The sequence below is a fragment of the Marmota flaviventris genome, chromosome 10 (genome assembly GCF_047511675.1).
Source record: "Marmota flaviventris isolate mMarFla1 chromosome 10, mMarFla1.hap1, whole genome shotgun sequence".
Lineage (NCBI taxonomy): Eukaryota > Metazoa > Chordata > Mammalia > Rodentia > Sciuridae > Marmota > Marmota flaviventris.
In genome coordinates this window covers 114363114-114390792 of record NC_092507.1, presented here as the reverse complement: position 1 = coordinate 114390792, position 27679 = coordinate 114363114, and the positions used below count along the sequence as shown (strand labels likewise).

At 49.8% G+C, this 27679-nt stretch overlaps 1 protein-coding gene across 1 annotated transcript; it reads left to right on the top strand.

The window, feature by feature from the left end:
* The first annotated feature begins 448 nt into the window (after nt 1-448).
* Nucleotides 449-27455, top strand: LOC114104553 (sodium/potassium-transporting ATPase subunit alpha-2). Its single transcript, XM_027950728.2, has 23 exons — nt 449-548; nt 5966-6070; nt 6254-6313; nt 8274-8477; nt 9182-9295; nt 9546-9680; nt 10375-10492; nt 12422-12690; nt 13492-13690; nt 14030-14139; nt 14313-14447; nt 15312-15501; nt 15637-15812; nt 18564-18700; nt 19423-19573; nt 19668-19836; nt 20062-20216; nt 20471-20594; nt 20935-21080; nt 21289-21419; nt 24301-24402; nt 24530-24621; nt 25493-27455. Exons 1-23 carry the CDS (start codon nt 537-539, stop codon nt 25519-25521), a joined length of 3063 nt encoding a protein of 1020 aa, XP_027806529.1. The 5' UTR covers nt 449-536; the 3' UTR covers nt 25522-27455.
* Nucleotides 27456-27679: the final 224 nt, after the last annotated feature.

Sequence of the window (27679 nt, the reverse complement as noted above, 5' to 3'; positions counted from 1 at the left end):
CTGGATGGAAGGATGTGTACTCGGGAGACCTGAGTTCTGGTTCTTTACTCTCAGCTCAAATTGTTCAGTTCCTCTAAGCCTCAGTTCTCACCTGGAAAAGTAGGAAGGGTTAGGCCACCACATGGCCTCTGGCATCCTGGCATCCGGAGCTGAGTGCTCCCTGAGGGGCACATTCCCCCACTCCCCTCCCTCCCTTCTCCTCTCTCCCTTGTGCTGCCGCAGGCCAGGGTGGGGGTGGGGGTTGAGGGGAGCCAGGGGGGCACTCCACAGCAGGGACAAAACGGACCATCAACAGACCAGTTGCTAAAGGGGCGGGAGGGGAGGAGTCCTCAGGGATCCTGTTTCAACAAACGTTTCTTTTTGGAGGAGGGGAAGGCGGGGGCGAGGGGGAGAGGGACCTATTTAAAGCTACCCTGTTGCTGCGGCTGTCTCTGTCTGTCTGCCAGGGTCTCCGGCTGCCCCAGACGGGTGGTGTGGGCTTGGGATCTTCCTGGTGACCTCTCCAGCCTAGGTCCCCTCAGCCACTCTGCCCCAAGATGGGTCGTGGGGTGAGTATCCCCAAAGAGCAGGGGCCACTCTCTGGAGGGTGAGGGAGGCAACCGAAAGAACGAGAAATAGGAGTGGGAGGGAGGGGGCGAGAAGCTGACCAAGTGCGATAGTTGGAACTTGGAACTGATTCTCCCAGCCACACACACGTACAGATCCAGACACTGACACTCAGGGGACACTGACACTGAGGGGCCTAAATGCCTCTTCTCAACCTGCCTCCGTCCCTCCCTTCCCTCCCAGGACTAGCCGTGAAGGCCACCTTGCACCCCTCCAGCTCTCCCTGCACCCCGACCCCACATTTCTGTGCATGTCTTCCTCAGGACAGTCTCTCTCGTCTCTCACCCCATTTTTGGGCCTAAAGCTGACACTATTAGATCTCCCTGCCTCTGCTACCCTCTGAAAACATCCACTCCTCTGGGAGTTCCAGCCCGAGACAGTGGGGGTCCCCTCTGAGGTTGGAGAGAAGCAGTGGAGCATCCTGCTCTCTCGGAGTCACCAAGCAGTTCCCAACACCAGCTCCAGGGGCCTTGCGTGCCAGGGACAACTGGGAGGGGTGTGAGGAGGAGGAATGATGTGTCCCCAGTCCCCACGCTGGCACTCCTCTGGATGTCCCCAGCAGCACTGTCCTCCCCTCCAGGCCATGGGCTTTGAGGACTTTCCCAAAGGCTGGTGAGATCTGTGCCCCTCCGGCCCCAGTTCCAGTCCACTCCTGCCTATGGCTCTGCCAAGGGGAAGATTAACAACCATGTTGGGGCAGGCAGGGACAGGGCTTAGAATTTCTTGGAAATGAAATTCCCATATGGAGGAAAGTGACCCAATGCCTTTACATACTGTGCCTGGCTGCTTTCCTTTTGTGGACCGCTGGCAAAAGAGGGCACAGAGGGAAAGGGCACGGAGAGCCGTGAGAGGGTATGAGGAAGACCGAGCCTGTGGGGAGCTGTGGGCCAATTTCTGGGTCCCTGGCAGAGGAAGGCAAGGACGTGTTATTGCACTGAGTTGAGCTCCTGGGAAAACTCTGAGCCTGACACCAGGGTTCCTGAGCTGGGTGGGAGCTGGAAATAGAACCAGTGCATGAATGTGCGCTTGTGTGCGTGCCTGCGTGTGTATGCGTGCATGTGTGTGTGTGCGCGTGCGCATGTGTCACGGTCACATGTTCCTCATAGGCTGAAGTGCTGCAGGTATTCAGGATGAGCACCTGTACTTGTTTCTCAACGGATGAAATGTGCAAACTTTTAAGCCTTGGGCACATAGACATTACTGTGGGCTGGAGCCGGTGTGGGTCTGTAAACCCGCCCTTAGGAGCTGTCTGTGAGGTGAAAGTTTCATGGAGGAAGAGGTCACAACCCCGGGATGTTCAGCTAAACCTTGACATCTCTAGCTCCCTATGGAAAGGGAGTCCCCAAATGAGGTGCAGAGCCTTTGAAGAGAGGCCAGTGTTGATGGGGTCAGGCAAACCTCAAGTGGAAAGAAGGAAGTAGGGTACCCCCCTACCCTGTGCTGCGTTAGACAGTGTCATCCCCGCTCACTCAGAGTCCTGCCGGGGAAGCTTATTTGATTTTGACTTCTCCAGTCTGTTCTTCTCTCCTGGGACTCCTGCAGCCCCCTGAGCCTTCACCCCCAGTAGTTATGGGTAAAGCAACAGCAAGATGAGTTAGAAGAAGACCTGGTCTCTTTGGCATCAAAGGCTGGGTGTGAAGTGGGAGGACTGCAGCCCTGGAGCTTAGAGTCCTACTTAAGGAGACCCCCAAAGAGGGAAAGCACCCACTACCCACACCCTGTTCTCGGGTTTCTGTCCTTTCCCTGCCTCTCCACTCCAGAGCCAGGCCTAACACAGTCCATCACCGTGTGGCCCTGAAGGACGGTGTAGGAGTTAGGAGAAGGGTCGACACTGGTGGGAGGGAGCCCAGCCTGCTCCAGCTGCCATAGAGGCTGGAGGGGGTGGGGAGAGCTGGCTGATTTCCAGCTGCCCCCACTCTGTCCCAGCCTCTGGCTTTCTCAAAAAGAACTCTCTGTTCTCCTTCAGCATTCAAGACCCAGAGAGAGGGACTTGTGGTTGGGGGAGGGAGGAGGAGAGGGAAGAAGGGGGGGGGGGTCCTTGCTTCCTCTTTCTTTTTTGCCTGGGTAGCCTCTGGCCCCAAATCTCCGCAGGCTCCTGGCTGTGGAGCCTGAGATCTTTGCCAGGGCAGGAGGAGGGGGATGTCCCAAGCTCTGGGTCTGTGGGAGAATGGGGTGGGAGCTTAGGGAAAAGAGGCCCTGCATGGAGCGACTTAGGAAGCATGTATTTGATTCTAATTTGTATTACTTTATTTCATGTCTGAATGTACTAAAATTTCTCTGGGCTTTGCTCCTCGGCTCCCAACCCCAGCCCACCCTTGACGCATGCCCAGGATCTGTTCCCATCCTGGAAGCTCCAGGGTGTGGGGTTGTCTATTCTCTGGTCTGATTTCTTGCTTTCTTGCCTCTGGTCCCTTCATTGATTTTCATCCTTTTTTTTAAAAAAAATTTTTTTAGTTGTAGCTAGACGCAATATCTTTTTATTTATTTGTATGTGGTGCTGAGAATCGAACCCAGTGCCTCACACGTGGAAGGCAAGCGCTCTACCACTGAGCTACAGCCCCAGCCCCGGTTTCCATGCTTTATCAACCCTGTCTCACCAAAGACAGAGTTAGTAAATTCAAAAAATTTTAATTCATCCAATTAAATGAACCCTCTGACCTGGGGCAGTGGCACACACCTATAATCCCAGCTATTCAGGAGGCTGAGGCAGGAGGATTGCAAGTCTAAGGCCAGCAATTTAGTGAGATCCTGTCTCAAAAAATAAAAAGGGTGAGATCACTCCTGGATTCAATTCCCAGTGCCACCCCCCACCCCAAAAATGAACCTTCTTAAGTCACCTAGGGAAAAGAGAAGTGGAACTACTCCCAAGTCCTTCCCCACTTCTTCTGTTGAGCTACTTCTGTCTCCTTGATATGATCATCCCTTAGAAGGCTAGAAATGGATTGGATTCAAAGATGTTTCAGATGAAGACAAATGCATAATTTATTGGTCACTTTTTCTGAGAAGATCACTTCTGAGCAACACAGCCACCAAGAGCTCATATGCTTTTAGGTCACTGCATCTGCATACCTGGGAACAGGTATATCCATCTTGCACTGTACCTCCTGCAGATGACCTTGCTCCTGATTTCAGTGGCCAGACTTCTGCTTCTCAGTGGGCTATATTTGTGACCTCTTATGATCAGGGTAGCCGCCATATTCCTGGGACTGCTCCTAACTACTCTTTGATGGTCAAAAATTGCATTATTCTGCTGGGCATGGTGATGTACACCTATAATCCCAGCAGCTTGGGAAGCTGAGGCAGGAGGATTGCAAGTTCAAAGCCAGCCTCAGCAACTTAGTGAGACGCTAAAGCAATTTAGAGAGACCCTGTCTCAAATATTAAAAAGGCCTGGGGATATGGCTCAGTGGTTAAGTGACCCTGGGTTCCATCTGTGGTATTACCCACCACCACACACCGAATGCATTATTCTGGAGCACAGGGGATGTAGGGTGAAGAGCAGTGAACCTGTTCCCTGTTATATCACAATGGTGGATACGTATGAATATACATGTGTTCAAACCCATAGAATGTACACACCCCCCAAGAATGCACCCTCATGTAAGTTGTGGACATTGTATGATTAAAAATGTGCCCTTTGGGGACTGGAGTTGTAGCTCAGCGGTAGAGTGCTTGCCTTGAACTTGTGAGGCACTGGGTTCGATTCCCAGAACCACATATAAATAAACAAATAAAATAAAGGTCCATCAACAACTAAAAAAAAAAAAAAAAAAAAACTGTGCCCTTTGGTGCTGGATGGCAATTGTGGGGGAGGCTGTGCAATTGGGGGGCAGGGAATGCATGAGAACGTCCTTGACTTTCCACTCAATTTAACTGTGAACCCAAACAAAATGACTCCCCAAGTCAGCCTCTAATTAATTAATTAGTTGCAGAGCTAGGGACTGAACCCAGGAGTGCTCTACCACTGAGCTGCTTCCCAGCCCTTTTTGTTACTTATTTTGAGACAGGGTCTCGCCCAGTTACCTGGGCTGCTGGGATGATGGTCATGTGCCACTGTACCCAGTTCAGTCTATTTTTCAAAACAATCTCCCGCCCAAACCTGAATAATCCTGAAAAAGAAAATCAAAAACTTTGGCTGTCGATCCTACCAGTCTTCATGATGGAAAGAAGAGTCACATCGGGGTATAGAAAAACCCCTTCCTGAAAGCCCAGCGTAGCCTTCAGGATCCAGTGAGGAACTAGAGGCACCAGGCAGGAACCAAGCAGCCCGTCTGTGACAAGGACACTGTATCCTGAAGGAGGGGAGGAGAAATGGGGAAGACGGTGGAGTTTCTCACCCACTGTTCTTGGGCACTAGCCACAAATGCCAGGCCTCACCCAGCACCCCCTAACCTATCACTCTAAACTGGGCTGCTCTTGGACCCCCACTCTCCCCAGAAGTTCCCTGTGAGACCGTGGAGGCCTGGTAATGACCCTGAAGAGAAAGAGGGAAATGGGGGCTTCATGAGTCTATAGTTAAAACGTCCATCCGATCTCACAGATGGCCCAGGAAGTGGCTAGATCTAAGACTTACATGAATTTGAGTTTTCGATTTACTCTCAAATGCCATCTCTTGTATTTTGGGACAAGTGGAACCAAGTTCCCACTTAACCCAATTGTGCTTTGGGACACTGAGACCTGAGAAGTACCTTTTCCAGTCTCGGGCAGGCCTGGTTCTCTTGGCCTAACCCCGCCTGTAAATCCTGGCCAGCAGGATGGACGGTGCTCCCATCACCCCTGTGTACTCATTTCCTGGGCACGTGCTGACCGTCCAGTCACAGACTTGACTCAGTTCATCGGTTCTGCCCTTTCCACTGGCACCATTCCACCACCAAACTTTTTCTCCCCTTTTCTGCCCCAAGATTTGCTCTTCCAAATCCCTGACCATCTCTCCTCTTCTCTAAATACAATAACTATGGTGTTGGGCAAAGACATTCTTACAGGGTGCTTCTACTCCCCTGTTCCACCCCAGCCATGTCTACTTCCTTCCAGAATTCTCCGAAATAGCATAGGACGGAGGTTTGCAAAATTTTTATGTCAGTCCTTAAAAATATATATATATATCTTAGTAGAAGCCTACATACTACATAGCAAAAGTGCGGAACTCTAGTCTTGAGCCCCGTGGCCTTCCCTGAAGTTCAAACATGGGGACTCACATGTCTGTAAACTGAGGGTCTAGGCCCTTCCAGCCTCTGCACCTTGTCCTCCCCCAAAACAGTCAATGCCTCTGAATCTGTGGCCCCCACCCCCAGGCCGGCTGGTGGGGACAGAGCTCCAGCCTGTCCCTCACTGACCCTCTGTGCTCTCCTTCCTCCTGCAGGATGGCCGGGAGTACTCCCCTGCCGCCACCACTGCAGAGAATGGGGGCGGCAAGAAGAAACAGAAAGAAAAGGAGTTGGATGAACTGAAGAAGGAGGTGGCCATGGTGAGGCCCACAGCCCAACCAGCAGGGTCATAGAGAAGGCCCTGTGCTGGGAGAACTGCCCCATAGCCCCGTGCACCCAGAGAGAAGCTCCGGGCCCTCCCCCTCGCTCCTCACCTTACCCCTGTGCCCCGAGTCCCCTCAGCCTCCTTCCTCAAAGTAACTCCAGTTCTCTTTCTTCCCCAGGATGATCACAAGCTATCCTTAGATGAGCTGGGCCGTAAATACCAAGTGGACTTGTCCAAGGTGAGTGGACCCAAGAGGTGAGAGAAACATGTATCAAGCGGGAGAACCTTGAGACTATAATGCACTGTTCTTACAATTACAGGTGAGGAAACAGGCCCAGAGATAAGAGAGTTGCCCATGGTCACGTGGCTAGTTGGTGGCAGAGTCAAAACTGGAATCTGGACCCCTGCTTCCCAGTACAGAGCTCTTACCCTGTGATCCCTGGAAGCCAGGACTCCTTAGGACACAGGCCTCTTGGCAGGGCTCTTTCCTTGGCCCCAAGAAACCAGTGACACACAAACTCTCACAGAGCCGACCCACGTGGAATAGTAAGGTGGCCCATTCCTGTTAGGACAATAATTTTCTGAGTCCTGTTACAGACATAGCACAGTGACATTTCCCTAATCCTTGCAACAACCCTATGGAAATATACACTGTTGGCCTGGTTTTTAAAGCAAGGCAACTTAGAGAGGGAGAGTAACTTCCCGAGGTCACATAACCAAGGAAGTGGCACAATCAGATTGTCAAGCTCATCATTTTGAAATCTTTAAAGTATTGTTAATCATCTGGGCCTCATGGTTGCACACCTGTTATTCCAGCTACCAGAGGGTCACTTGAGATTTAGTTCAAGCCCAGTCTGGGCAGCATACTGAGACCCTCTGGTCTCAAAAAAAAAAGTGTTAATAAAAAAGATTTAGTAGGTCAATATATCCTCCTACATTCCACTCCTTCTGGATTGCCCTTCTTTTTATTTATTTATTTTTTTTTGCGGGGGTACTAAGTACTGAACCCAGGGACCCTCGACCACTGAGCCACATCCTAGCCCTTTTTTTATTTTTTATTTTGAGATAGGGTCTCCCTAAGTTGCTTAGGGCCTCCCTAAGTTGCTGAGGCTGGCTTTAAACATGAGATCTTCCTGCCACAGCCTCCCAAGCCATCCGCTGCCCTTCTTAAAATTCCATGCCCCCATACCTTTACCTTACTTTATTTTCCTTAAAACACTTTGCACTCCTTGGCATTAATATGCATTTGTTTATTGTGCTCATAACCTCTCTAGATCACAGGCTCCACAAAGGTAGGGACTTTGCTAGTCTTGTCCATCACTGGATTCTGCACAGTTCCTGATACGTAGTAGGTGCTCAATATACATTTAGTAAATGAATGAATGAATGATAGACACAAAGATAAATAAAAAGAAATTGCCTGTAATCCTAGCAGCTTGGGAAGCTGAGGCAGGAGGATCACAAATTCAAAGCCATCTTCAACAACTTAGCTTAGTCCCTATGCAATTTAGCAAGAACCCATCTCAAAAAAGCGGGGGGAACTAGGGTTGTGTCTCAGTGGTTAAGTGGTACCTGGGTTCAATCACAAGTATATCCCAAAAATTAAAAAAGGAGAAATTCCTGATCAAAGTTTAGTAAATAGTAAATAAGTTTAGTAAACAAGTAAATAGAATTGCAAACAGAATTTTATTACTATATTATGGGAATACAGAAAAGGGCATCTGACCCATGAGCCTGGCACCAGGGGAACAGCGCCTGGCCAGGTTTTCGGTGGAAAGTTGAGTAATACTGATGGTCAGTGATGTATAGCCCTCTTTGTAGCCTTGGTAACAAAGGGGAACTTAAAAAAAAAAAAAGAGAGAGAGAGAGCGATGAGGAAGAACCAGATGAGGTCTCCTTCCAGGGGGCTTATCTCCAGCCTGCCTCCAGGGAGATGTTTGGTCCTAACCAAAATGTGTCTCAATCCCAAAACAACCAGAGGTGGAGCCACAGCCAAAATCCTCTTGAGCCTGCAAGGTCTCCAGACCCCTCACAAATGCCACCTCCTCTGTGGGGTCTCTGCTCGTGTTCCCCAGCCCCTGCCAACCAGGTGGGGTTTTTCCTTTGCAGATGGACATCATTTCCCTGCCAAGGAGCTGTTGGGCTGTGGGGAGGGCCTGTTGGTTCCAGATGCTTCCACACCTTTCCTTGTTCCCTAGGGCCTCACCAACCAGCGGGCTCAAGACATTCTGGCTCGGGATGGGCCCAATGCCCTCACTCCTCCCCCCACAACCCCTGAGTGGGTCAAGTTCTGTCGCCAGCTTTTCGGGGGCTTCTCCATCCTGCTATGGATTGGGGCCATCCTTTGCTTCCTGGCCTATGGCATCCAGGCTGCCATGGAGGATGAACCGTCCAATGACAACGTAAGCTGCACTTGACCCCTGGCCCAGCTAGTGGCCCTGTGTCCAACTCTAAATCCCCAATACAGTGGTGGGGAGGGTGCAGGGAATAGGAGCCTCGCAGGAGTCACAGGTCCGTAGCTGACCCTGAACCTCAGGCAGATAAAGGAGTGAGGCTTCAGTACGTATCTATAACGCTCTCCCCAACACACACACTCAACGCTGCAGCCCCTCCCTGTTCCTCCCCCACGGATGTGGGCTTGTCCTCTTCCCTGGGTCTTCACCCCTGGAGGAATCTTAGCCCTGGGAACTCTCTGAGATGTTCCCTGCCCCTTCTATCCTAGGAGATTGGGAGATGGAATATCTAAGGAGGTTGAAAAGACTTTCCCCTGCCATTCTTACTCCCAGGCACAGGTGAAAGTCCGAGCTCTCCTATGGGATGAAATTGAGTATTCACTCTGAGTGACAGTTGCCCCTCTAGGGTGGAGAAGGTCAGATCCCTCCAATGCCCTCTCCTTGCCAGGAGCAGGACATACACCTGTAATCCCCGTGACTCAGGAAGCTGAGGCAGGAAGATTGCAAATTTGAGGACAGCCTGGGCAATTTAGTGAGACTCTGTCTCAAAAATAAAAAATAAAAAAGGACTAGGTATATGCTCAGTGGTTAAGTTCCCCTGGGTTCAATCCTCAGTACAAAAAAAAAAAAAAAAAAATATCTTCCCTTATCAGCTGTATCTAGGTGTGGTGTTGGCAGCTGTGGTCATCGTCACTGGATGCTTCTCCTATTACCAGGAGGCCAAAAGCTCCAAGATCATGGATTCCTTCAAGAACATGGTGCCTCAGGTAGATGGCAAGGCCGGGGCATAAGGGTTCTGGAATGGTCCAACTTATGCCCCTCTCAACTCTTGTGCTCTGTGATGGAAAAGGATAGAAACGACTCTCCAGTTCCCTCCACCAGGACCTAGGTCTTTAGTTCTGTTGTTAAGAGTGTGGGGGCTTCTCCTCACCCTTGGTGAGGTTGGAGGAGACCATCAGGAGGTAAGAGCAGGGATGGAGACAAGCATTTCATGAGATGCCTATGGCCTCTCCTCAGCAAGCCCTCGTGATCCGGGAGGGAGAGAAGATGCAGATCAACGCAGAAGAGGTGGTGGTGGGTGACCTGGTGGAAGTAAAGGGTGGAGACCGTGTTCCTGCTGACCTCCGGATCATCTCTTCTCATGGTTGTAAGGTGAGGAGGTCACAGCAGAGCAAGTGGTTAGATCTAAGAAGTAGACTGTACAGAACTGAGAGTGGCCCACTTGGAGGTTTAAAAATTTGGAAACGTAATTCCAAATGTCAACTCCTCCTCTGTGTCTCCCAGCTGAACCTTCTAATGGCAGATGGTTCTTTTGCACTGTTGCCTTGTTTCTGTGTGTTGTGAATGCTCTGTATCCTGGATATTTATTTGATTGCCCCTTTACAGTGATCACGTATTGTGTACGAATTATGTGTCAGATTCTTTACATAAGTTCACACATGCTATTTGACTGCAGTATGAAAGAATGGTGCATGTGACCCCACAGGTTAAGCCCTGGGAAACCTCAGGAGACACCATTTGCAGACTACAAATAGTGTTAGTGGTGCCCCCTGGAGGTAGGCAATGTAGTGATTTTGTTCCCTTTCTCCATTTTATTGATGAGTAAATGGAGGCTCTGTTGGTTAAGCAAATAACCCGAAGTCACATAAGAAGTCAGTTAGAGCCAGGATTCCAAATCAGAGCAGGGACCATAGCTGAGTAATGCCATAAATATGTGATGAGGCCAAGTGTAATTTTGTTCCTCCTGTCGTGAAGATTAAGGGTGGTTGGAGCAGGTTCAGGAGACAGCTGCGTGCACACGAGTGCTTTCTGCCCAGCTGATGACTACACACTTTTTCCTCTTCAGGTGGATAACTCGTCCCTAACAGGCGAGTCAGAACCCCAGACCCGTTCCCCCGAGTTTACCCACGAGAACCCCTTGGAGACCCGCAATATCTGTTTCTTCTCTACCAACTGCGTGGAAGGTAAGGAGCTGACCTGCTAGGGGAGCTCCTCGTAGCACAACGGAATCCCAAATCTGGGGGCTGTGATGTCACTTACTTGGTAAAAACTCTGCCATAGAAAGTGGCATTGAGGAGTTGGAGGCCCTGAATATTATAGAAATAGCACCCTCCAGAGTGCTCTCAGAACACTGGCCGGGGCAGTATGACTCCATGGGAAAATCTCTGGCCTGTCCATCCTGACACTGAGTGGTTTCCAAAGCTTTCAGGTATTGGGTCAAGGACCCCCCACACCTACCTGCACATGGCCGGGGGTGGTGGTTCTCACCTGTAGCACCAGCTACTTGGGAGACTGAGGAAGGAAGGTTGCAGGTTTCAGGTTGACCTTGGCAACTTAGCAAGAGTATCTCAAACTGAAAAACAAAAAGGGCTGGCACTCTACCCCTGAGCTAAATCCTCAGTACCACATATACATGCACAAACAGATTACTAGTCATCGTTGGATTCAACTAATGATGCCTTCTATTGATTGTGGTTCCGGACTAGTGGCTTCCATCTCCTCACTTTGACCAGAGCTCCAGACTGGGGGAGATTGAGGAAAGCTTTCAGGTGAACACTTGGGTCCCTCTTCAGGCTGCATTAGGACTCACTTTGAAGAGGCTGCCCAATCTGCCCATCCCTGTTTGGGATTCTAAAGATGGACAGCAAAGGTCAATAAGAACTCTGGGAGCTGCCATTACCTAAAGGCAGGGGTCCAAACACAATTGAAACCTGTGCCCTCTGTGGTCAAGCCAGTGAGCTGAGTCAGGATGACTCGGGGAAGGAGCAGGCAGTAAGGGACAGCAGGGGAAAAAGACCCAACTAGACCGCAGGCCTCTGAAAGTGGGACAAAGGAGACCTTGTGTCCAAATTCCACACCTTTCCCTTCCTATCACTCATTTCTCCTCAGGCTATTATGTTTCCCTGGGGTTGTTTTCCTCCTTCAGCAAGTTGGAATTACAATAAAAATAACCATGCATTAAATTTCCTGAATTTTTAATATGCTGAGATTCTGAAATTTACATTTCCCACAATTGATTTGTTCGGAAATGCCTGATAAGATATTCATATTGTTGATTCTGCAACTGGCTTTGAAGAAAGGAAGTGAATGGAATTAATAGCTGTTGATTGCCTACTGTGTGCCAGTCACTGACCTAGGTATATGATGGCATTATCTTTTTTTTTAAATTTCTTTTGTAATTATAGATGGACAGAATGCCTTTTTTTAATTTTTTTTTTATTTTTATGTGATGTTAAGGCTCGAACCTAGTGCCTCACACATGCTGGCAAGCACTCTGCCCCTGAGCTACAGCCCGAGCTAGTGACATTATCTTATTTAATTATTAAAACAACCTCTAGGTGGGAATTCAAACCTAAATTTGGCTGACTTCAACTTTCATACCCTTTACACTATACCACACTTCCTTTCCCCAAAGAATCCCTGTAATATCACACAAGAGTTAATAATCACCTAACTCCTTTTACAGAAATTCACGAAATGTGAATCAAACATCAAAGAAATCAAGTCTTGAGATTACACACACACACACACACACAAAAAAAAAAAAAATCCATAATGAGTGCTTTGTGTTCACAATATGCTTTTGGATAGTATCAAGATTGATTTTACTAAAATGCCGCAGGCAATTTTTACTTCATTTATCGGATCTCCTCCGTTTGAACTTCAGAATTATTTGCAAGGCTGATCCTGGGGGCCCAAATATAAGAGAAAATAATTTGCTCTTGTATCAAGTCTGGGGTTGGTGACCTAGGCAGGGACGGTAAGCCTGTGCGAGGGGCCACCGACTGAAAACGGGCTCCAGGATCTGAGTTCTCAGGCTCATGGTTTTCTTTGCTCAGAAACATCCCTGGAAGCCCCAAGGCATCATCCTGGCGTCCCTACCTCTGTTTCAGGCACTGCCAGGGGTGTGGTGATCGCCACAGGTGACCGGACAGTCATGGGCCGCATTGCCACTCTGGCCTCAGGCCTCGAGGTTGGACGCACACCGATAGCCATGGAGATTGAACACTTCATCCAGCTCATCACCGGGGTGGCTGTGTTCCTGGGGGTCTCCTTCTTCGTGTTGTCCCTCATCCTGGGCTACAGCTGGCTGGAGGCAGTCATCTTCCTCATTGGCATCATCGTGGCAAATGTGCCCGAGGGGCTTCTGGCCACTGTGACTGTGAGTAATCAGATGGAAGTACCACCAGGGAGGCCCTCATGACCCTGTCCTCAAAATGACAGAGGCACAAGTGCTTATTAGCACTCAGCATTTTTTTTTTTTTATATTGAGTGCCTAAAGTCACATATCAGGTGCTGTACTGAGAGATCAGGTGATAGATTCATGGTTCAGAGTTTGAGTCTGAAAAATCTCAAGTTGGAATATATCTGGGCCCTTGAATTTCTCCTCTGGAGCTTGTTATGGTCACCTTTTCTCACCACGTGCTCATCCCTCTGCTGCCGTCTGGGGCTCCTCCTGCCAACTTGCCTGCAAAGGCTTTTTCAAAGGTCACAGATGACTAACAAGCAGATCCAGTGACCTTTTCTGAGCTCCCATCCGTAACTCTGCAGCTGAAATGGATACTGCTGTTCATCCTCCTAGAATTCTGTCCTCCCTCCAGTGCTGTGGTGGGTCACTTCTCCTCCATCCCCTACTCTGATTATGGGGCTTCAGCCTTCTGCTCTTCTCCTTGTACCCCCAGCATGAACCCATCTCCTCCCACAGTTTCTAGTGCACCTTCTGTGAGGATGGCGGTCACATCCCCACTCCCTTTCTGGAGTTCAGTCTAATATCTTCAACCCCCTGCTGGGCACTTAACCTTAATATACACCTACGATCCCACTCAACACATCTCAAGTTGAACACATTCACTATTCACTGCAAGGAGGAAGGAAGACAGAATAGAGCCATGGTCTAGGACAAGGTCATGAACATCCGCAGCTCCAAACTTAACCCTTTTTAATTCTCCTCTCTCTCAATCAGGTGTGCTTGACCCTGACAGCCAAGCGTATGGCGCGGAAGAACTGCCTGGTGAAGAACCTGGAGGCGGTAGAGACCCTGGGCTCCACGTCCACCATCTGCTCGGACAAGACGGGCACCCTCACCCAGAACCGCATGACCGTCGCTCACATGTGGTTCGACAACCAGATCCATGAGGCTGACACCACTGAGGATCAGTCTGGTGATTGGGCACTCCAGGGGGACAGAAGGGGATGGAGGGCGTCACAACGGCAGGGTGGCTGGGGGTGAGATACGGGTTCTAAAAGGGGGGCAAAGGCAGGCATGGTGGCGCACACCTGTAATCCCAGCAATTCAGGAGCCCGAGGCAAGAAAATTGCAAGTTTGTGACCAGCCTTGGCAATTATCCAGACCTTGGGTCAACATTTTAAAAGATGGCTTGGAATGCAGTTCAGAGGTAGAGTGCCCCTGGGTCTAGTCCCCAGGACTACACACACACACACACACACACACACACACACACACGGAGCCAAGTTACTGATTCTCCATCATTTCTTCCCAGGGGCCACTTTTGACAAACGATCCCCAACGTGGACAGCCCTCTCTAGGATTGCTGGTCTCTGTAACCGTGCTGTGTTCAAGGCTGGACAGGAGAACATCTCTGTGTCCAAGGTAGGGAGTCAGCCAGCCACACGGCAGGTGTGTTGGGGAGATGTCTCCCCTGTGATGCCCAGCTTTCCCCCTCACACCCTGTGGGGCTGCCTTGGGGACTTGAGTGCCCTCCTCTCTAGTCCTCCACTCCCTTCTCCCCCTACAGTGACACTAAATTCTCTTCTCTTTGGCAGCGGGACACAGCTGGTGATGCTTCTGAGTCAGCTCTGCTCAAGTGCATTGAGCTGTCTTGTGGCTCAGTGAGGAAGATGAGGGACAGGAACCCCAAGGTGGCAGAGATTCCTTTCAACTCTACCAACAAGTACCAGGTCTGGATGGGCTTCTGGGACAGAGGGAGAGAAAGGGAAAAAAATTATGGAGAGTATCTATAGCCAAAGGGGATCAACAGAAAGCATGAATGAGGCCTCTGAAGGTCATGTCCTCTCATCCCTGCTCACTCCCAGAACCACTTGCTTGATGGCATGTCTGGTTGCAATCACCCACTAACCCCCAAACTTCACCACATCCCTTATACCTGCAGACTGTCACTCTCCCAACTCGTCTTCCCATAGCTCCCCATCCATGTCCAAAGTCCTCCAGCTCTGCCATCCCATTTAACTGAAGCACGCTTCTCTAATTCCCTTATGGTAGCCATCATCAGTTTTTAGACATCTGCTAAATGCTAAGAACAGCCTCAGCTGTAATGTCTATGATCTGTGAAGGTAAAGCCCCCTGGGCCGGTGCAGGATGGGGGGATGTTCCTGAGGCCCATCTGTCTGCTAGCACAGGGCCTGTCTTAACTGATTTTTAATATTGAGACAGGGTCTCACTAAGTGAGTAAGGGCCTTGCTAATTTGCTGAAGCTGGCTTTGAACTCACGATCCTCCTGCCTCAGCCTCCCAAGTCACTGAGATTACAGGTGAGCGACACCATGCCTGGCTTCTTAACTGACCTTAATAACTATTTGTTGAATGAATGACTGTCCTACGGAAGCAACTCTCAGATGGCAAGAGCTGGGACTAGAAGCATCCTTTTACACACAGAGATTCTCCCTGTGTTGACACTGTTTGATTGGATTTTTTAAAGGAGATTTCCTTACCAGAGCTCACTGCTCTGAACCAAGTCCTGTGCTGGGCAGTGGAGCCCACCAAGACACATACAGCCCCTTCCGTAACTGCCTTCCCCCTTTCCAGCTGTCCATCCATGAGCGAGAAGACAGCCCCCAGAGCCATGTGCTGGTAATGAAGGGGGCCCCAGAGCGCATCCTGGACCGGTGCTCCACCATCCTGGTGCAGGGCAAGGAGATCCCTCTCGACAAGGAGATGCAAGACGCCTTTCAAAATGCCTACATGGAGCTGGGAGGACTGGGGGAGCGTGTGCTGGGTGAGGGGCCAGAAAAGGGGCCCAGGGCTGAGAAAGGGACTCCCAAGCCTCTGCGGTGTCCCTGGGGCAAGGACCCCTGGGGGTGCCCAGGCAGCTACTCTGCGGCCCTCACTCCTCCCTTCCGCCCACCCCCAGGTTTCTGTCATCTGAATCTGCCTTCTGGAAAGTTTCCTCGGGGCTTCAAATTCGACACGGATGAACTGAACTTTCCCACGGAGAAGCTCTGCTTTGTGGGGCTCATGTCCATGATTGATCCCCCGCGGGCAGCTGTGCCAGATGCTGTGGGCAAGTGCCGAAGCGCAGGCATTAAGGTAGCGGCCTCCCCTCCTCCCCTCTGTCCTCACCGCCCTCCTGCCACAGGTCAAGGGACTGCAGTTAGCTGCTGCGCTGAGAGACACAAGCCCACGGGGTCCTTCTGATTTCAAGCACAGTCAGGCTCCCCTACCTTGAAGCCCTGGTTGTCTGGCCTTTCCCCAGTCTCGAACCATCTGCAATGGGTCTGCCCCAGTCACTGAGCCCGTCACCCCACAGACATCTGCATGCCGTTCCCAACTGCACTGGCTTCTCAGGGACCACTCCTTCCTCCGTGCTATGTTTGTTCTTCTCAACAAATATCTGTTTGCCAACTGTATACCAGGCACTGTGCAAGGCACTGGAGTCAACAAACAAAACCTCTCTCCCATCTTCTCACTTTCCTGTTTACCATCCCCCTTTTCTGGTCCTCCACTCTGGTACTCTCACTCGCTCTTCTTCTTTCAACATCTCAGATGCTCCCAAATGAATGCCACTCAGGCCGTCTATAGAGGGCCAGGTCCTGTGGTAGCCACTGACGATACAAAGATGAATGAGACACAGGGCTCGGCCTCCAATCTCTGGTCCCTCAAGGGAGTCAGATGCATTTACAGCCCATCACAGGACAAGCAGAACAGTTAGACCATCGAGCTCCTATTATGGGTCAGGTACTCTCATAAAAACAGTCAATTAGGGCTGAGTCTGGGATTCAGTGGTAGAGTGCTTAAGGCCCTAGGTTGGATCCCCAGCACTGCAAAAATGCAGTTGTTTAAATTTTTACATGACTCAGGCTCTATTATAAGCAATAAACCTCCACGATCTCATTTAATCTTCATAATAGCCCTCTGAGTAGCCATTAGTGTTTTCCATTTTTCACAGAAAGGGAAACTGAGGTGAGGAACAAATCCAAGGTCACACAGATAGTCATAGAGCCAGAATTTGAACCAAGGCAAATCCTGCTATTTTTTAAAAATTTATTCTTAAGTTTTAGATGGACACAATATCCTTATTTTACATTTATGTGGTGCAGAGGATCGAACCCAGTGCCTCGTGCATGCCAGGCGAGCGCTCTATTGCTGAGCCACAACCCCAGAGCCCCCTGTTGTTTCTTAACCATCGCACCGGAGGACTTGGTACTGTGTGTATGTGTAGACTCTGAACCCCACCCTGACCACTCGGTCTCTAAGGGAAACATCATTAGCTCCATTTAAAAAAGAAATGAAAACTCAAAGTGGATAAATAGCTTGCTCAAAATAGAACTGCTGAAAGAGGTAGATTGGAGAACATGAAGTGTGGCCGGCTTGTCTGGAAGCCCTGCTCCTCCTCCTGGCTCAGATGCCTCAATCATGGTGGCCTGGGCAAGGACTCCGGGGAGGTCAGATCAGGGAGAAGTTAACTCAGAGAGCTGGACAATGTTCGACACAGGGGATGACACTTGATCTGGGCCTTGAAGGCTGAAGGGTATTCTGTAAGGCAGTCAGAGAAGGGAAGTCAGGGCAAGACCCGGGGAACAGCATGTACCCTGACATGGCTACATTGTATGGGACCAGAGCAGGTGGATGGGGCAGGGTTGGGGGAGAGATGGCAGAGGATCCCTGGGGATGGAGATGGGAATGTTGGATCAGGACCAGTTGGAACAACTTTACTTAGATTCCAGATTTGGCCTTTATCCTGTATGTCACAAAGGGCCCAGATGTCACCGGCCTGGCTTCAAGGCTACTAGACGGAGGAGGGACTGGATTAGGGGGAGAGCTGAAGTCAGGCAGACAGGTTAACAGGCTGGCTGGGTGCCGTGGCTCACACCTGTAATCCCAGCAGCTTGGGAAGCTGAGGCAAGAGGACCATGAGTTCAAAGCAGTTTAGCAAGGCCCTGAGCAATTTAGCAAGACACTCTCAAAATTGAAAGGAAGGAAGGAAGGAAGGAAAAAGAGCTGGGGCTGTGTCTCAGTGGTTAAGTGCCCCCGGGTTCAATCCCCATACCTCAAGAAAAGAGGAAGCTGCAACAAGAAATGGTGTCCCGAACTAGGACAGCAGCAAAGGGACTGGAGAGAAATAGTTGCAGTTGAAAACTGTTTGGAGAACGTGGTAACTGCACTGATGTGGGAGGGAAGATGATACGGGAGAGGGGAGAGGGAAGATGATACGGAGGAGCAGGCCTGGTGGGGGTGGTAGGAGTAGAGATAATGAGTTCAATTTGGACCCTAAGTTTAAGGCATCTGCAAGAAACCCAGAGATGCAAGGGACAGTTGGAATATGGTTTAGAGCTCAAGAAAGAAGGTCACAGCTGGGCCTGGTGGCACACACCTGTAACCCCAGTGACTGAGGCCACTAAGGCAGGAGGATTGCAAATTCAAGGCCAGTCTCAGCAACTTAGTGAGACCCTGTCTCAAAATTTAAAAATAATAATTAAAAAAAAAATGGCTGGGGATGTAGTTCAGTGGTAGAACACCTCTGAGTTCAATCCCCAGATCCAAAAAGTAAAAAAAAATCTAAACAATCCTAAAGAATTGAGGCTTCTCTTTCAGGGGATCCTCCTGAACTTGCACTCTGTCATAGACGCTTTCCCCCCATTTAAACAAACTATCTCAGAGTCCCTGAACACTATGCAATGTGTCATGGTCTCCCCCATGCACTGCCCACCACTTTCACTATTTGGACTGGGAGCCACCAGCTTCAGATATCTAATTGTCTGTCTTTATCCAAGTTTGGGAAAGGACTAGTAGGTGAAAATGTCAACAATGCTCTCCTTTTCTTCCTATCCTTCCCACCAGGTGATTATGGTAACTGGTGATCACCCTATCACAGCCAAGGCCATTGCCAAAGGTGTGGGCATCATATCAGAGGGTAATGAGACCGTGGAGGACATTGCAGCCCGGCTCAACATCCCTGTGAGTCAAGTCAATCCCAGGTGAGGCCTTTGCAGAAATCCCTTGCTCCTAATCAACACATCCTCTCCCACAGAGCTCTTGAAGTTTCCCTGGGAGTGAGTGTGTGGACAGCATCTCTGGGACCTTCAGATGAGGGCCTTACCTCTGACCTGAGTGTGGGTCCAGACTTTTCCACTAACAATCTGTGTAACCTTGAAGGCATCAAGGTTACCTTCACTTTACCTCCCCAAACCTCTATTTACTCAATTACAAAATGAGGGTGCCAGCAGGGCATGGTGGCACCTGCCTGTAACCCCAGCTACTCATAGGCTGAGGCAGAAGGATTCCAAGTTCAAGACCAGCCTGGGCAAGTTGGCGAGATCCTGTCTCAAAATAAATAATAGAAAGAGCTGGGGGTGAAGCTCAGTGGTAGAGCACTTGCCTAGCATGTGTGAGTCCCCGGTACCAAAAACAACAACGACATCATCTGCATCTACACGCAGGGTTACTGCAGGAGTAGGATATGCATGAGGGGACCAGCACACACCTGGCACACTGGACTTATGCCCATGGTGATGCTGCATGAGGATGTAGTGTCACCTCCTCAGAGAGAAATGGGGGAATTGAGCATTCGGAGAGAGGGGCATTGAAGCAATGAGGGAGCCCAACTTAGCAGGAGCTTGGGGCCCAGAGGTGGCAAGGGGATGGAGGGGGACTGGCTTGGGCACAAGCTTTGAGTCCCTGCTCTTCCCCTACCCTCCAGAGAAGCCAAAGCATGTGTGGTCCATGGCTCAGACCTCAAGGACATGACATCGGAGCAGCTGGATGAGATCCTCAGAGACCACACCGAGATCGTGTTTGCCAGGACCTCTCCCCAGCAGAAGCTCATCATCGTGGAGGGGTGTCAGAGGCAGGTGAGCAGGGTGGCAGGAGACAGGGACAGGGAAAAGTCAGGGGTCAGACCAGCACGGACTTGGTCCTCAAGTATCGGCCATATCTTCTCTCCAGGGAGCCATTGTGGCAGTGACAGGTGACGGGGTGAACGACTCCCCTGCGCTGAAGAAGGCTGACATTGGCATCGCCATGGGCATCTCTGGCTCTGACGTCTCTAAGCAGGCGGCCGACATGATCTTGCTGGATGACAACTTTGCCTCCATCGTCACAGGCGTGGAGGAGGGTGAGGAGGCTGAACGTGTTGGGGCAGCACCTGGCGTCTGAAGCCAGCATCTCTGCTTCTCGTACCTTTTACCCCCACGAAAGGGTCAACCCAGGGTTCCAGAAGGCAGCCCCATCCTGCTTTAGGTTCCCTCAAACATAAAACCTTCCTCTCTCAGGAGAAAGGGCAGATAGGGGTGGGAAGGGTTCCTCTAATCTCCCTGACGCCCTCCGGACCTCTCCACAGGCCGCCTGATTTTTGACAACCTAAAGAAATCCATCGCTTACACCCTGACCAGCAACATCCCTGAGATCACCCCCTTCCTGCTGTTCATCATTGCCAACATCCCCCTCCCTCTGGGCACCGTGACCATCCTCTGCATTGACTTGGGCACAGATATGGTGAGGCCAAAGGAAATAGGGGGCAGACAAGGAAGTCATGTCATCACCGTGGGTGGCTGGGTGCTAATGAAGGAGAGGTGCTCTCAGGAGGCTGGCCGGTTAAAGAGAAGACAGGCACAGGCCACAGGATAATGGGGTGTCAATACATGTGGGCTGAATTGTGTCTGAGAGTCTTCACTGCTAATGGGCTGCTGTTCCTGTCATCTCCCACATCCCTTCAAATGCCCTCCCTTCCCTCCTTCCTACCCACTCAGGTCCCTGCCATCTCCTTGGCTTATGAAGCTGCTGAGAGTGACATCATGAAGCGGCAGCCACGGAACCCCCAGACAGACAAGCTGGTGAATGAGCGGCTTATCAGCATGGCGTATGGACAGATTGGTGCGTCAGGCCTGGGATTGGGGAGTGAAGCTCAAAGGCTTCTTTTTCCAGCATTCAGGAGGGATGAGCCTCAAGAAAATTTCCAGGACAGGGACTAGCTCTCTGAGAGTCAGGGACTTCCATTTCTTTCCTTTTTTTTTTAAAATAACTTTATTTTATTCTTTTTTTTTTTTTTAATGTGGTGCTGAGGATTGAACCCAGTGCCTCACATGTGCTAGGCAAATGCTGGGCCACTGAGCCCCAACCCCAGCCCGAGGGACTTCATTTCTGGCCCTGAGGAGTTGGCCCCTTCTGGCTTCCTTCTCTGACCCAGGCTCTGTCCTTTGTCCACCACCCACAGGGATGATCCAGGCCCTGGGTGGCTTTTTCACCTACTTCGTGATCCTGGCAGAGAACGGATTCCTGCCATCGAGGCTGCTGGGAATCCGCCTGGACTGGGATGACCGATCCATGAACGACCTGGAGGATAGCTATGGCCAGGAATGGGTGAGTGGGGCTGTGTGATGGGATGCACACGTCCGGAGGGCCAGGGTGGTGAACACCTGGCTGGAGTGGCCATGGAGACCCGCGGGGACTGGGGACAGAGTGTGGATTGGATGCCAGCGTTTAACAGGGCCATGTGAAGCCTGAGGCATGTCGTGCTCTGGTCCCATCCCTTCCTCTGACACTCACCTCTCTCTGCCGCCCTCCCCAGACCTATGAGCAGCGGAAGGTGGTGGAGTTCACATGCCACACGGCCTTCTTCGCCAGCATCGTGGTTGTGCAGTGGGCTGACCTCATCATCTGCAAGACCCGCCGCAACTCCGTCTTCCAGCAGGGCATGAAGTGAGCCCCACCCCAACCGGCACCCACCCACCCAGGCAGAGTGCGCTGGGCTCGCTCTCCAAGCCACAGGCCAGGCATCCAACGCCAGCTCACGTGACTCAAACCCCTGGGCCCAGGTCTGCCAAGGGGGCATCCGATTTTAATTACCCAGAGATTATCCATAGCCAGATTTGAAATAGATGAAAGACAAGGAAGGAATGATAGGACTATTTCCAATGAGTTCAGATTTTGCTCCTGAAGTTACAGTCTCTTCCACCTTCCTTCCTTTCTAGTTTCTCTCTCTCTCTCCCGCCCCCTCTCTCTTTCTCCCTTTTTACGGTACTGGGAATTAAACCCGGGATGCTCTACCACTGAGCACATTCTCTGCCCTTTTTATTTTTTAAAATTATTTTCATTGGTGCCTTATAATTATACGTAATAGTGGGATTCATTTTTGCTGTATTCATACATGCAGATAACATAATTTGATGCCTTTTAATTTTGAGACAAGGTCTCACTAAATTGCCCAGGCTGGCCTCAAACTCGTGATCCTCTTGCCTCGGCCTCCTGAGTTGCTAGAACTACAGGCATGCTCCTTGTAATCTCTTTATACTCTGCTCCCTTCCTCATCTCTTACTTGAGAGCCACCCACCCTCACCCTTTGCCCAGCCCTAAATCCAGGGTCTCCTGTGCTCCCACCACCACTCAGCAAGTCATCTAGTGTACAGCACTTGCCCTGTGATGCTACTGTCCACCTGAAAGCATACCCTGGCCTTCTCACAGTGAGACCTTATGCCTGGCGCAACGCTAAGTTTCTCACAGACACTCTTAGCCTCACAATAGATCTAGGAAGGGGATCTTATTGCTTACATTGAATGGTCAAGAGGCCCCAGGAAAGTTAAATGGCCTAAGGCCATCAGCTGGTAAAGACCCACCAAGCCCAAGCTCTGGGCTCCCAGTTCACCATGTGATCTCTCACCCATCACAGAGCCTGGCACCTGTTCAGAACTCAATAATTTGTGATGCCAGCGTGGATGGGTGTTGAGGAATGCTCAAAGTATCAGTCTGGTGATCTTCATTCTCTTCTACTGAAATTAATTGTCATGATTCCCCAAGTGAGTTTTGTCCCAGAGAGTCTAAGAAATTGAGTACAGTCCTGGGGCTTGGAACTTATTATGCCCCAGGCTGATACAGGAAGGTGAACCATAAGACTGGCCAAGTCCGGCTCATCCGAGGGGCAAGTGGGAAAGTCCAGCTGGGTATAGAGAAGGAATACCATTACCAACAAGTCACCTGGCAGCCTCAGAGCACGTTGGCCTCACCTTAGGTCCAGAGACCATTGGGGGTCCTCAGAGATGCTGTTTGCATTATTTTAAAAAGTTTATTGAGCCAGATGCAGTGGCATACACCTGTTATCCCAGCTACTCAGGAGACTGAGGCAGGAGGATCACAAGTTTGAGGCCAGCCCATACAACTTAACAAGACCCCCTCTCAAAATAAAATAAAAAGGGTTGGGGATATAGCTCAGTGGTAGAGCATCTCTGGGTTCAATCCCCAGTTACCATAAAAAATCTTTTTTAAACCATCAAATGCTTACCTATGAGAAGGCAACCAGGCTTGCCAACATGTTCTCAAGCAAAAGTAAAAAAAAAAAAAAAAAACATGATGTTCAGTGATTGCTTGTTAATCCCCAGTTCTGCTTGGAAGCCGTGACTATATCTAATAAGTTTTAAATGGGGAAATATATTCATTACTTATTAACTAATGCAACTGAAGAGACAAAGATTAATTAAAATGTGGGGTTTATGGAAGAATTAACAAGGTAGTCCTTGGTGATCACACAGTTGGGGAGTCATCAAGCCATGAAGGGGTACTGTGCATGAGACTACAGAAGAGGGAGTGACAGTATGACCAAGCGTTCTATGTTCCAGAGCTTTCCAGGTGGTGTTCTCTTATTTTCCCCAGAAGTTCCATGATATAAAGATGAAAAATTCTATTCTATAGAGAAAGAACATGAGACTCAGAAGTTAAGCCTTGTTTATCACCCAAAGCCAGGAAGTGGCAGAGCTGGGGATAGACCCCACCTATGTGACTCCAGAAACTGCCATCTAAACCTTATTCTGTCCCGCTTTTCGGTCCTGATGTAGTGGGCATGAGCTTCCCCTGGGCTAAGGACTCTACAACATCCTCTTCATCCAATAGGACATACGTAGGCTCCGTACCAAAGGAGTAGCTTGCTGGGGAGATGAAAAGCTTTCCCAAACCATGTGCCTGGAGCAATGATAAGATTTATGCTGCCTGAGGGCAGCCCCATGTTGGTCACTGCATCACAGAGCACATCATCCAGCATATAAGAAACAATTATTTAATGAAGGAATATGCGTGTGATAGACAACCAGTGCAGGTCAACTCAATAAGCAGAAAAAGAAAAAAAAATTTTTTTTTTTTTTTGTTCAGTTTGAGGCAGGATCTCACTAAGTTGTTGAGGCTGACCTAGAACTTTCAATCCTCCTGCCTCAGCCTTCTGAGTCCCTGGAATGACAGGCGTTTGCCACCACACCTGGAGAAGAGAAAATCTTTCTTTGGTTTTATAAAGCATGAGGGTTTTGAAGAGGACACAGGAAGCTGTCATTTATAGTCCTTCCTTTACATTTCTCCTCTCTTCTTCCATCCCCAGGGGTATCCTTGGATCTCTCCCTCTTGATCCCCCTTAAAATGCTACATATGCAGGCTGGGGCTGTAGCTCAGTGGTAGTACACTCGTCTGGCATGTGTGAGGCACTGGGTTTGATCCTCAGCACCACAGAAGAATAAATGAATAAAATAAAGGTATTGGGTCCATCTACAACTAAAAAAGTGTTTCTAAAAAAATGCTTCTTAAGCTCCTTTTTTTGCCTTTTCAGGAACAAAATCCTGATTTTTGGGCTCCTAGAGGAGACAGCATTAGCTGCCTTTCTGTCTTACTGCCCGGGAATGGGGGTTGCTCTCCGCATGTACCCGCTCAAGTAAGTGTCTCTTTGGGTGGCCTGAATGAGTAGTGGGCCCCTCCAGATTCAGACTCTATTTGAATCCTACTTTGTGTGACACCCTGCCAACCCTGATGCTCCTGACACTCTCCTCTGTTGCTTTCAGGGTCACTTGGTGGTTCTGTGCCTTCCCCTACAGTCTCCTCATCTTCATCTATGATGAGGTCCGGAAGCTCATCCTGCGGAGATATCCTGGGGGTAAGTACCCCACATGCCCCACCTGGGCCCCCAGCAAAGCTGTCCCCCACTATGGGTTGGTTACCTCTTTCCAGGGCTATACACCCAGACTCCACCCCACCAAAATCCCTGCTTCTGTTCCTCAGAGCCCCCAGATCCTGGGGTCCCAGGTATCAGGAGCCCTGACTCTGGAACCCACCCACTCCCTGACCTCTGGGATTCTACATCCCACCTAATTCATTCTGCCTAATTCACCATGTCTCTGAGACTCCCCCCTTCCGCCTGGAATCACAGAACATCAGAATCTGAGGGGCCCTTTGAGGTCACCTATTGACCTCCATATTTTACAAAGAGAGGAGACACAGAGGTGAATTTGTTTAGGGTCATAAAGCAAGGAATAGCAGAACTACAAACTAGGTCTCTGAATATCCAGGCACCAACCAACAAGTTGTGTGTTTTTGTGGGCAAGCATTTTTGATGGCTTATTAAGTTAAAAATGAATGACCTACAGTTCATGGATAGTGTTTGGTTTCACGTGTCCAATACGGTGTGTGGGGGTGTGTGGGGGAGGGGGTGTGGTTTTTAAATTGTTCCCATATAAAAAAAACTTAGGGACTTTGACATGAAATCTAAATTTCTGATTTCTGAAAAATCAGAAGAACTGTCGATCCCATGACGGAGTTGCTCACAGCTCCAGCGGGCTGCTGCTTCTGACATTTAACTGCTCCCTGAACAGCCCAGCTGGAATTTGCAACGTGACCCACCAGTGGGTTAAATGCAAGTCTCCCCTGCAGGCAAATTCTCCTTCCCCCTCCCTCCTTCTGCCCTTAGGCAGTTGATCTCTAACTTCCCTTTGAACTGATAGCAACCCTCACCCCACTGTCTCCAACAGGCTGGGTGGAGAAGGAGACATACTACTAAGCCCACTGGAAGAAGAACCAGGCCCAGGAGAGATGGGGTGCTTCGGAGGTGTTGCAGAGATGGTGATGGGGACGGATGGAAAAAACTGGGGTGGTATTTGGGGGATTTGAGAAAATGAGACAACTTAGTAGCCTCAGTTGGCGGGGTAGGTAAATAAGCCTAGGGTGATTGCTCCATAGACCTGACTGTGAACATGTGGACTAGACACTGCATGTCAGTGTCCCCTTCCCCAGGTCCTTTCTCGTTCCATTCCATCATGTTGTCTATTTTGTCCCAAGGAATTGAGGGTTGCCCCAGCCCTCCTGGTGCCCTGTCCCTTCACTCCCACCTCCTACTTTAACAGATCAACATTCAAAGGCAGGGGGCTATCTAATCGAGAGGAGGAGACCCTCTCAGGTTTTCCTAGGTCCATTTATGGCTCCAGCCTCGCCATCCCCCCACTTTTGCCCTCCTTCACATCTTTCCTGCTCTCTTCCTCTGCTTTCTCTCAGCTCTTGAAATCAAAGTATCCTCCTGTGAGCGCAAGAGCCTGAGGCCATATAGAGAAGCTGGTTGGAGAGGTTGAGCCTATTCCCCAGGACTAGTTAGGGACCTGGGCAGGCAAGTGGGAGACTAGGGTCCTGACTGGAGGAGAAAAATAGCTAAGGAAGAGGGGCAGAAGAGGAGAAGCAGCTGTTTGATGTGTCTTGAGTCCTCAGGTAGACAGGTGGGCTCCAGGTCTGTGTCCTGACCTTCCAGAATACCCCACCAGCAGACCAAATTCACACTCTCAGAGTAGCAGCAGAAGTAGGACCAGGAGGCAATCTGAGGAGCTCCATTGATGCCACGCTGTGTGCCCTGTGTGTCCTACTGGCTCTTGGCTAATGGTCTTCTCAGTCCAGCAGGCCCAGATGTCACAGAAACTCCAGCTGTTTCATACACACACACACACACACACACACTTGGCAATATCCCCCCTAAGTTTCTGGTCACTGCATGTGCTCTGAGACCACAGACAGCTGCCAGTTCTCTCCCAGCCTTTCCACTCTTGCCCCTTCATGCCCGTCCTGATGAAACCATGTCATCCCTGGCCCTGCCAAGCCAGCCCTGGAAAAGGCATTCCCTGGCCATTGGCTGGAATTGGGGTGGACAAGTTCCCAGAACATTCCTGTCTTTCGGGGACACACAGAATCAGCATAGTTCATGACATGGCCAGAACCTTTGGACATCGAGAGGGAAAATATTAAGAAACTTGCCTTTGACCTCTCGGTTGGCAGGGATACTCCTCCCAGGCAAGCGCCCTTCACACTGATGATCACTGGGCCCACTGCCCTGGAGACAGGTTTCATGTTCCTATGGCAGAACTTTTCTTTACTCCCTCTCCACTTAACGTGTTTGCTCTGCAGGCAGCTCTGCCCCTTCTCTAAGCCTGGCTCAGAAGGCATTGGGAATGCACTGGGTCACCTGCCTGAGCCATGCAAAAGAGAAAGAGAGATGCCTGGGGGAAAGGGGCGGCCTAAGGCAGAAAGGGAGCAAGCATAAAAGACAAACATTGGGTCAGGCCTATAAACAGTCTGCCAACAGCTACCATTTCATTGCCCTGGAAGTTTGTCTTATCAGAAGCACCTTGAAATAAGTGAGTCATGGCCTTGGGCTTGGAAATCTGAATGGGAAACCATATTTATCTGGGTCTGATTAATTTGAAATTATTGACTGTGGACAAAAGTTCATCTTGCACAATCAATAAATACGACATTTTGTTTAGTAAATTAAGAGCATCAATAATATTGCTAGGAGTGGCATATTTACTCTCCCTAAAACAATACTTTTCAGGCACTTTAAGAACATCCATTTAGAAGTAGCAAATGCATGGGCTAATTATCATCAATCCTGACATAATTGTTAAAGAAACATCTACAAGGTCTTTACTGGTGACCTTTTGTAAGACATTAGTTTGAGGTACTACATGTGTACTTGAAAATAATAAAGTTGCATTTCTTTATGAAAAAAAAAGTCTTTCATAATTGATTTTTTTTAAAGAGAGTGAGTGAGAGCGAGCGAGTGAGAGAATTTTTTTAATATTTCTTTTTTAGTTTTCAGCGGACACAACATCTTTGTTTGTATGTGGTGCTGAGGATCGAACCCGGGCCGCACACATGCCAGGCGAGCGCGCTACCGC

Coding starts and splice junctions, on each gene's coding strand:
- LOC114104553 (XM_027950728.2), top strand. Junction 10,493..12,421: donor CTCTACCAACTGCGTGGAAG/GTAAGGAGCTGA, acceptor CCTCTGTTTCAG/GCACTGCCAGGGGTGTGGTG. Junction 15,502..15,636: donor ACTGGGGGAGCGTGTGCTGG/GTGAGGGGCCAG, acceptor GCCCACCCCCAG/GTTTCTGTCATCTGAATCTG.